Consider the following 11,440-nt stretch of genomic DNA (forward strand, 5'->3'; position numbering starts at 1 on the left):
TATTATATCTTGAACACTTTGGTGTAGCTGCCATCCATGTGCAGTGTTCTTGTCAAGTCGATCTATGACAATAGTGACTAGCCAAGCATCCCAGTGTTCTACTGGTTGCTCTATTGCTCGTAATGCTGCTACATGTGCACAAACATGAGAATGTAATTCTTGCAATGAACTAGCCGATGCTTCTTCTATCCTTGGAGAATCCAAAATTGACCTGATATGTGATTGTATAATCAAGCTTTTATTATCGTAGCGTTGTTTGAGCCTTTGTAATACTGCTTCATAGTTACCATCACTAACCGGGATGGATTTCACTAAGTCTAACGCTTGGTCGCTTAGACACGATCTCAAATAATAAAACTTTTGCGCAGCTGATAGTGACTCGTCGTGGTGAACCAGTGCCTTAAAAACATCGTAGAATGATGGCCAATCTTGAATGTTGCCATTGAACTGGGGTAATGGTATAGGAGCTAGTTGCACTCGATTGCTAATTGAGGTGTTTCCAAATGACACATTCTGTCCTGTCGTACTAGTTGGTCTTTCTGCATTTATTAGCTCTTGTATACGGGATCTTATATTATAATAATCAGCCTCAAACTTTGCTCTTTCTTGTTCAGCGCCTTCTATATCATCTACTGCGATTAATTCAATTTCACATTGAATAGCATCGAACTTTCGATTTATCTGCGGCAGCTCTTCTTGTCGAAAATCGAGGAGTGAAGTTGCATGTTCGACGGGATCAAATTTGTTTACAAATGTTATTATTCGCGTTAACGATGCCTTTATGACGCCCCGTTTTCTTTTGAGGTCCGTTAGCATTTTCTGCGACGATTCGTCGAGTACCATGATTGCAATGAAGACAGATGCTAATAATTTATTAGAAAGCTAAATATATATATAATAAATAAAATTTGAATACACGCATACAACAAAATAAATATGATCTAGTATCAAAAATAATGCGATATCAAATTAAAATGCCAATTGCTATATACGATAAATTGATAATAATATTTATAATTTATAATTCGCAATAAAAGATAATAGATAAAAGAATTGAAATATTAATCACTATGCAGTTACGCAACATAAAATATACCAATTAAAAATACCACAGAAATATAAGATTTAAGAATATATGAAATATACGTAATAAAATAAGATAAGATCACGTCGAGGTCACCAAATGTTCGGGCCGGGAACGAACAATAATAGGCCGTGCGCCCGGTCACCAAAATACTTCGCGCTTAATAAGTATTATACTAACACACCGACCGACCTATGTAAAATTGTGTTAATTGTATATAGCTCAACTAGAATTGGTTGGGTTCGCCGCGCAAATACTAGTGAGCTATGTAGTGTGGTGGTGTGTAAGTGTGTATATAGTATATGTGTTAGTGTGTACCTATACTTAAATCTAGGACGAATAGGTAACTTTATAATAAATAATGGTAACTCAAATCAAATCTGGTAAAAATATGATATAATAATAAAATAAACAAATTACGGCCCTTTTGGCCCAACAAGTAAAAAATGTATATAATAATAGGCCTAACCAAAATGCCGATTCGGCACAACCAGATATAATAATAATATATAAAATAATTAGGTAATAATTGCAAGTGTATAAACAGTAAATATCAAAAACTGTGTAGCCCTTATGACCAAACAGAATAAAATATAGATATAATAAAATCTAGGTAATGAAAAAAGTTATGGCCCTTCTGGCTCAATAACACAATAATTATAATATAAAACAAAACGCTATTAGAGCAGTAACCTGGTATAATTAATATAGAATATAGAAAAGAAAAGCCCTTCTGGCCTCACAATAATAAAAAAAATATATAGCGCTTTTGGCTCAACAGAGTAAATGTTAACAATACCTAATAATATAATAATAATACATAAATAACAATAAAAAATAACTCACGACTTGTCGGTGCACTGCTGGCCAGCTGCTACCTAGACCTATATACACTAAAAAATTCACACTCAACAAAGATATTCACAAAGGTATAAAAAGACGCAAATGCTACGACGACTGCGACAATGAATATAATATATGATAATAGTATAATTTAAATATGGCAATTCGCACACCGGTATATAAAATAGATATAGTAACAAATATATGGCGATTAGCGCCCACGCAATAGTTATAAAAAAAATAGCAATTCGTGCATATTTAAAAAGATATTGTTCACGACGGCCTAGCTCACGACGACGGACGGAGAAAGAAGAAAAAAAAAAAACTGCGGCGGCCGTGTTAAACTACGCGGACCGGCGAGCCGGCGGCCGCAGATAACACGCCGATACCTGTTTTGCATAATATTATATAATTCACAAGACACAAAATATAATTAAAACAAAAATAAATATAAAAATAACGGCTGGTGCGCGCGAGTGTTTGTGTGTGTGTGTGTGTGTGTCGATCGGTTGTTCGTCCGTAACCGCTAGTATTATACACTATTATATCCTATTCTATGGCGGCAACAGCTGTTTTGATCTTTTTATTTCACTTTTGGCTTATAATTATTTTTTCATTGATCGATTGATTGTTTCATTAGTATTTAAAATTAAATTTTTGAAAAAACTGACTACTTTTTCAGGCATTGAATCTCATTGAGCTTTTTATTTACATTTATTTTTCTATTATATCTATATATAGTTACTAATTAGTTTTTTTTTTGATTTCTTCTTGTGTTGGCGTTATTATTAATGTTACATAGTCTTGTTATAGTTGAAATTGAAATTTTTAAATGGTCGCTGCTAACTTAAGACTATATTAAAAATAGCTGATAAATTCTATTGCGTGGGTTTAGTCATGTATTGTAACCTATATCTAAAAGAATTATATTATCGAATTTTAATATTCTTTCTATTATATTTTCTCAATGATTTATTATTAAAAAGTAAAATATTTCAACGTGGCTCTTAAAATCATCTATAACAATATAAAATGAAAACAACGTAAAGCGTTAATTATAAAAAACAGATATATTGTTATTAAAATAAGTTTGGTTTAACAAGTATAAATTTAAAACGGTAATAATTGTTTCTTTTCCGTAAATTTAAACTTATGTACTTTAGATAATATCGGATATGTAAATTGCGACACCACTGTTGGAGAAAATGGTATTTATTTGTTTTTTATGGTAATCGGTATACGTTGGGATATTTACAATTTAATTGTATAAAATTTGTTTCTCGAAGGCATATAATATTTATTTATTTTTGCGTTTTTAAACAATCGATTCGCTATATTTTTCACATAATCCGTTAAGATTACGTTGTGTAATATGTATTAATATTCTGTATTATAATTATTTGAATTTGTAAATTCACGGATAAGTGCTTATACAGACAATTTAATATTTGAGATGGTCTTATTTATTAATCAATTATCTTATAATCTTATCTAATTGAAGAGATAGGGAACGATATGTTTTAATTTTTATTAATCTCTATATTTTATGATAGTGGAGCTTTTGTTATTTTATTATGAAGAGTTATAGATTATGTATTGTATTTTATTATTTAAACACGCCAAATAGTAAAAAGCGAAAAGATTGAATATATTACACATTTTATAATAATATATATACATACAAAATAATTATGCACACCGTATATAGGCTTCTCGTAATACAGTTTATGACGTTGTTAAATACCAAACTTCAAACGATAAAATGCATAGTATATGATTTTATTTTCCCGTCATTGATCAAAAAGTAATACATATTAAAATATTATGCGTTTATTTTGTATTTTATTATACGATAAAGTAGATAATATTATGTACGCGCATACACATTACCGTTCGGAAAATACGATTTTAACTCACATCAAATATCATGTCGGTCGGTACGCGTTACGAGTATTATAATGTTCGGCAAAACACATGCATATTATGGTATTATAGCTCATGTTTCCGCACCAATATCACGCGCGTATTGAACGTCGTTCGGCAGTGTTTAACGAACCGTTTTATAAAACTACTATAATACAACGCTAAAAACGCTACTCCTAATTTTTTTTATCGTAAATATTATTATCAAACACTATAATATAATACCGTTGTTTGTTCGGTTTTCAGATCATCGGCATCGTGTCCGTGTTCTTCATATGCGTGTCGATCCTGTCGTTTTGCCTGAAAACGCACCCGAACATGCGGGTGCCGATCATCAAGAACATCACGGTGAACACGTCGCACAACACGACCGCCTGGGTGTTGGACAAGACGCAGACGAACGCGCACGAGGCGTTCTTCTACATCGAGTGCGTGTGCAACGCATGGTTCACGTTCGAGATTCTGGTGCGGTTCATCGCGTCGCCGAACAAGTGCGAGTTCGTCAAGGCGTCGGTGAACATCATCGACTACATCGCCACGCTGTCGTTCTACATCGACCTGATACTGCAGAAGTTCGCGTCGCACCTGGAAAACGCCGACATACTCGAGTTCTTCTCGATCATCCGGATCATGAGGCTGTTCAAGCTCACCCGTCACTCGTCCGGGCTCAAGATACTGATGCAGACGTTCCGGGCGTCCGCCAAGGAGCTGACGCTGCTGGTGTTCTTCCTGGTGCTGGGCATCGTGATATTCGCCAGCCTGGTGTACTACGCGGAGCGCATCCAGGCCAACCCGCACAACGACTTCAACAGCATACCGCTGGGCCTGTGGTGGGCCCTGGTCACCATGACCACCGTCGGTTACGGCGACATGGCCCCGAAGACGTACGTGGGCATGTTCGTCGGCGCCCTCTGCGCCCTGGCCGGCGTGCTCACCATCGCCCTGCCCGTTCCCGTCATCGTTTCCAACTTTGCCATGTACTACTCGCACACGCAGGCCCGGGCCAAGCTGCCCAAGAAGCGGCGCCGGGTGCTGCCCGTCGAACAGCCCCGCGGGCCCAGGCTGCCCGGCCAGGGCCCGCCGCCCCAGCAACAGATGAACCAGCCCGGGTGCGGCTCGGGCGGCATGGGCATGGGCGGCGGCGGCGGCGGCCACGGCCCTTGCGCCGGCGTCGGCGGCCTACCGCCGAACGTGGCCGGGGCGCCGGTCAACACGACGGGCGTGCCGGCCGTCAACCGGCGGATGAACGCCATCAAGAGCAATCATCCCAAAGACGGGGCAGGACCCAAAGTCGGTGAGATACCAAACACGCACGGCGATGGCGACACTCGTGCGACCTCTGACACACACCCGTTTTGTCGTCGTCGTTGTCGTCGCCTTTACCGTGTCGTTTTCATTACTATCGTATCTGTGTAATTTATTATACTCGTCCTTAGCTGTTCCCCCGTTTAGGGCGCTTTGGCTTTTGCGCAAAGCTTTTATGCGTGTGTGTTTTAGTATTTTCGACGTTATGATACGTCGTTTACGCGTGGCCTGGCAGAACACTGGCGGACTTACGAGAACGATACAAGTTTTTTCTCTTATATTATATTATTATCTTTCCCGTGTAATTTTTATGGCGGTAAAGCGCGTTTGGTTCGGTTAAAAGTATATACGAGAAATATATCGTTTTCAAGAAAAACTATTGTGATTTACAGTGTTTAAAATTATTATTCGTTTATTATATTATTACCAAATTATTTTATTATACAAATAATGTTAAATCGGTCGATGCTTATTCTCTATCATAGTATATTTTGTTAGGTACACAGTCGTAATATCTGCCTTTCGAGTACAAAATTTGCACCCTACGCAACTTTATAGATAGTCGTAAGCCACGAAAATAAAGTCATGCTAAAGACCCAAAGTACACGCAATCGCGTAACGGAGAGCAACGATAATCCATAGAACAACAAATAATGCTTATGTAGCACGACTGTTTCGCCAAATTTGTACTTGCATGACGATGTTTAATAATTTAACACAACTCTATAATCAGTTTTGAGGAATGAGACCGGCAATTTTATTTACATAGGATAACAATAATTTCCGATCATAATGATTATGAAATTGTAAAGTAATATTGGTATTTATATTAAACTAGATGCGTGTTACAAATAGTTACTTACTAAATATACTATCTATCCGTTACCTTAAATAATAAATTGTACGTTATCGAATTATTTTTCAATCAATATAAAAGTGTTTCGCCCGTTTTATTCATACGAATTTACCATTATTCAACAGTGACTATATTTATTTAACCCGTTTTTTAGACAATTCAAATCTCACGAAAAATTAAAATCATTTATAATTATCAATTTAAATGTATATATAAACGTATGAGTATATTTTTTATTATTATTAAGTTCTATTTAATAATGATGTAATATTTCCAAAAAATTGCATAAAAACAATTTATAAATTCTGTCATAAGTAACGTATAAGTATAAGTATAGCATGTTGACTAGTGGAAATCATTTAATACAAGTTAGTTGTGTTCGTCACGTTATAAAATTTAAATTTTAAATTAAATTAATTATTCTCAAATTTCCCCCCGAAATTCTTATAGAAGAGATATTAAGAGCTGTGGTGGCCCTACTAATCAAACTGTCTTAATGATCGATCTACCATTATTGTATTTAAAGTCTCGGTATATAGTATAATTTGTATAATGGTTCATAAACTCGTGTTTCACAACTCTGTGATTTTAAATCACGGTGATGATTAATGAAGACTTGTAAGACGTTAGGTCTGCCAGTGCCATTGCTTTTCGCATTAATTATTGAACGGACGCTGTGAGTTTAAAAACACTTTTCGTCTAAAGTATAGATTATTGAAACAAGAACAAAACGTCTTGATAACAATTTTATAATTTATCACGCATAAGATTTAAAATAAAAAAATATATGAAAATAAAATCATCTAATTAATGGATATTATAATTCTATGCATCAATACAATCTCTAGAAACGGACGAAGTGTGTTGTTAAATAATCAGTGCTGGATCAAACATCTCTACTGCTAATCATGCGCTTATAAATTGTGTGTAATGCTTACAGAAACTGAACCCGCCACGAGATACTAATCGATAACACACTCTGAACATATTAAAAACAAAACAATTCTACAACGGTATACAATATACATGATGATACTAACACTATAAAATTACACAGTAATTTTAATTTTTTTTTTCCTATTCGCACCACGGTGATTTATTTAGTATTTTTGAACCCAATTTGAACGTTGATATAAGTATAATATGATTGACTTAGTTTTGATTGCAAAGTAGGAACCCAATAAAAAGACGTGTGTTCATCACCGTATAATACTATGTTGTTAAAATAATTTCATTCGTGGTTATTTAAATAATATTATTTTGCTTCGTCTAATAACTAATTGTTCACCTATAATAGGTATATGTAGTAAAATTAAGTGAAAATAAATGTTTTTTTTTAAATATAATTGCATATTATTAAATTAATTAGACATAATAATAAATAAGTTTTTATAAACTGAAAATAAACTAAATTTAAACTTAATATATATATATATATATGAGTTATAAAATATATTTTAGTTCAAAGATAATATGGTTTAAGGTATTATTTTATATATATTATTTTGTTTAAAGATATTATTTCGACCTTAAATCTAAACTTTTACCGTCATCATAATGTTTGGATTCATGTCAGATAGTTATTACTTATTATTAGTAGTAATGGTATTTTATTTCAAAGAAATGTTATCGGTTTGAACTATATCCGTCGTGTAATGAGATGATTTGACGTGGAGAAAAAATATATTTTTGATTTTCCACTTTTCTAGACATATCTCTGACATAATAATATAACGTCTTGTACTTCAATATAATACGGTTTGGCGATGAAATCGCGTTCTACTTCAATTGGCCGACGGGACTAAAATCGTAAAAAGACATGTCATCTAATTTCAAAAAATGTTAATGGATGCCCCGGGATGTGATCGAAATGAAGATCGGCACATCAACTGCAACGTATTAACGTGGATTGTCCCATGGGTATTAATACCAGCGATATTATGGGATATTATATCTTATTTCACGTAAACCCACATTGGACGATAAGAAACTAATACAATATACTATCCGTGTACTGTAATAATAACAATATTATTCGAATAACCATACTATAGGCTATATTGTTGTTCTCGGTGATTAATCGGTTAATGGCAGCGTGACAGTTTATGAAACGGATTTAACAAAAATATAAAAAAAGCGTTTTACATAATAAATTATTGTACGTCGTTATTATCTAAAGTATAAATAAAAATAACTAGTCGATTCCTAATTCAGTGGATACTATAAAATATATCGGAACATAATATCTGCATAACGCGTTATTTTTTATTGTTTCGCACTTGGTTTAGTGGTTAGTAGTGCGATGTATAATATTTACATCAAACTCTTGTGTTGTTTTTTGGTTTCGCCTGCAGTGGTGTAATATTATATTATTATTTGCATTTGAATACCTATTCAGTTTCGTAATTTCATCGTTGTTTAAACATTACGAAGTTACCATAATACACGTATAAACGTACTTATTTAATATTATCCTTTTGAGTTTCAAAGAGAAGAGTATTAGTAATACGCACTGACAGATATATTACAGCTCAGCGATATCATAGTTAGAGTGGGTGATGCACGTTACCGAAAACACACACTTTAGCAGTATATCATCTCACTGAAATTATTGTTGCATGTGTACGTTTATAACTCTACGCGTATCATTCGGAGACATCGTGTCTTATATCAGTAATCGCTGATGTCGTGTATTCGTGTGACATAACATGATTTTATCGTGTCACGGTCAAATCGGAGCTTGTAAAATAATTGATAATTATACATTCTATTATGAACTCTCTGTTTGCTTATTATGCGTATTAGTATTTTTGTACGGAAAAACGAAACCTTGATCTTCACCTAAACATTATGATTTTTTATAATATGTTACCATGTGCAATAAGTATATTAGTACACCCTACCCGACGGTTGGACGTAAATATATGTGTGGAACGCACAGATTTATAATTTCATCGAATGACTGAATGACTCTGATATCATTAAATAAAAATCATTTTTCATATTTTTTTATTTTTTTTTTTACAGACACTTTTTATGATATATTTATTTCCAACTGTTTTATATTTTTTTATGATATTAAATATAATATATTTTTTTCATATTCAGAAAAAAACATGTTAAATTCGTTGTAACTCAGTATTATCTGTCAGTCTGGCATACAGAGAAATAAATGTATTTAACATTATCCGCAAACCTGAAAATAGCATGCATGTTTTTTTCATCCTTACCTATTTAAAATTTTGTAAATTAATCAATACGATAATATTGAGCACATATTTCCCCCATCCACTATAGAAAATTAAATTTTCTGGCTTAACTAATGTTGTGTATAAATTTTTAAAACGGTCGTTCAAATGCATGCGAACTGCGGGTCAAATATTTGCGAATTGTATAATGGGCGGTGCTAAGGAAATATACGTGTAAATAGCACCATTGAATTGACAGAAACATACTTTTGCGTGACATAATATTTTAATATAATATAATATTACCGTCTTTGAGGAACAATCATCTGAACAATTTTTTGATTTACTACAATTCACAAGTGTTATTTTTATCATCGACGGTTCAGGAATACCGTTGTACAGTTGATTAATTCAGTTAAACGTGCGTTTCTAAAGACGAATAGAGAGAAAAGTATGCCTAGGGTCAATAATGCAACATATTATTATATTGTTATTTATAACTCAAAGATGAATAATAATATTATATAAATGGAAAATCTATATGAAACGCGTGTGTACGGCGATGCGAACCGACGTGTATTTTGGTGTTTTGAATTTGGAAAAAAAAAATAATAACATTGCACTTATAATATACGTCCCACTGGCGGCGTGTGCCACTGTCGATCGAAATACGTCTTTTAAATATAATTGAATACGAAACGCTGCAGATGAGGCGTATAGAGGGTACGGATGAATTGCAAAACACAACACAATAAAATAATATAATACATATAAGTATATGTGCGCATAAAAAGTAAAAAAACTTCTGGCGCCCTTAAAAATTGTCAAATCAACTTATGCGCGCGTCGCCCGCACCGATATAATAGCGGCAGTGGAATTATGTATATATGTATTATAATTAGGGTGTGTTACGCTTAATGAGTCTTGTCGTACATGTAAATTATACATTATACCAATCGATACGAGGGCGGTGCACTGAACGGTGTAACTAAATAAATGTAAATTTAAAAAATAATAATAATAATAACTTATAATATAGTGTTCATTAAATCAACATTTATTTTATTTTATGACACTGTTTTAAGATTTTCATATAAACGTATGTTAAATAAGTTTTTGAAAATTATTGATTGGTATATTTTTTAGTTACCGACGTCTTCGATTCTGAATTCGTTCTAGAAAACCCATCATACTATTATAAGAAACCACAGCAAAGGTCGAAGTTTTATTCGTGTGCTACACTCGTATACTAATATATTTCATACTAAATAGGTTTTTGAGTTATAATCAATAGTTTCCACATAAAATATATTTTTAGGGTACGGTGTAATACCACATTAGTGGTGCGTTTCTTAAAACGATTTATAACCAATATTATCATTTCATTCATCACGCAGCAATCAACAGTGATCTGTAATAACGTAAAGCCATTATTGTCATTTTCGTATTCACTTAATTACGCATACATTATATTATTATTTAAACACTTTTTATATAAGCTTTTGTTTACTTTTCCATTTAGATATTTTAATTAGGTATCTTCGCACTACTTAATCGTTATGATGTGCATTTTTTTACGCGTTTGTTAAGGTACAGGGGCTACTACTTTGAAAAAATATGCAATGGAATCTAAAAATTACGAATACTGTTCGTCTTCAAAATTGGGAGTAGAAGTATTTAAGCCCTTTTAAATTACACATATTAAAATTCAATAAAAAAAAAAAAACAACGAAATTAATTGCTCGAGATGAAAATTAAATCCATACAATACTATATGTACTACTGCCACATAAAACAACGTTCAGAAAACTATTGCCGCTTTTTCAATCGGTATTTGCATGAAATATACATAGAAGAAAAATCGGTCGGGGACCCGGAGGAAAGCCATTGTTGGCCTGGAAAGTTTTCCCGAAAGTTTTCTCGGAGAAAAATCGCACTTAACTTCTCAGTCCGACAAGAATATTTTTCCACGCGTTTAGTGACGTTAACCGTCTACCTCTATTGTTTTCGACGTGTGTATTGTATTTGTCATAATAACGCAAATATCGTTGGCTATGATGTATATCACTATATATAGAGCATGAGATTATTGTTTTGATGCAGCGCAAAATTATTTCGGGGCGGCAACCCTTGTGCACGTTATCGAACTATTTATAATTCAACGATTTTTGAGCGCGCGTATTATAACCGCGCTGTGTTCAAACAACGCCATTCAACGTGATCGGGCAATTTATGACAATT

General features: G+C 33.6%; 1 protein-coding gene across 9 annotated transcripts in view; it reads left to right on the top strand.

The window, feature by feature from the left end:
* Window positions 1–11,440, top strand: part of LOC132928689 (potassium voltage-gated channel protein Shaw) — a 155,832-nt gene that overhangs the window by 122,689 nt on the left and 21,703 nt on the right. For 8 of the 9 annotated variants that reach the window (XM_060993529.1, XM_060993527.1, XM_060993531.1 and 5 more), the window contains one exon: window positions 4,097–5,144. In XM_060993529.1, coding sequence (XP_060849512.1) covers window positions 4,097–5,144 — 1,048 coding nt within the window. Of the gene's footprint in view, window positions 1–4,096; window positions 5,145–6,951; window positions 7,025–11,440 lie in introns of all 9 variants that reach the window. The other variant, XM_060993536.1, reaches the window with a different exon arrangement.

Source organism: Rhopalosiphum padi, chromosome 4 (assembly GCF_020882245.1).
Source record: "Rhopalosiphum padi isolate XX-2018 chromosome 4, ASM2088224v1, whole genome shotgun sequence".
Lineage (NCBI taxonomy): Eukaryota > Metazoa > Arthropoda > Insecta > Hemiptera > Aphididae > Rhopalosiphum > Rhopalosiphum padi.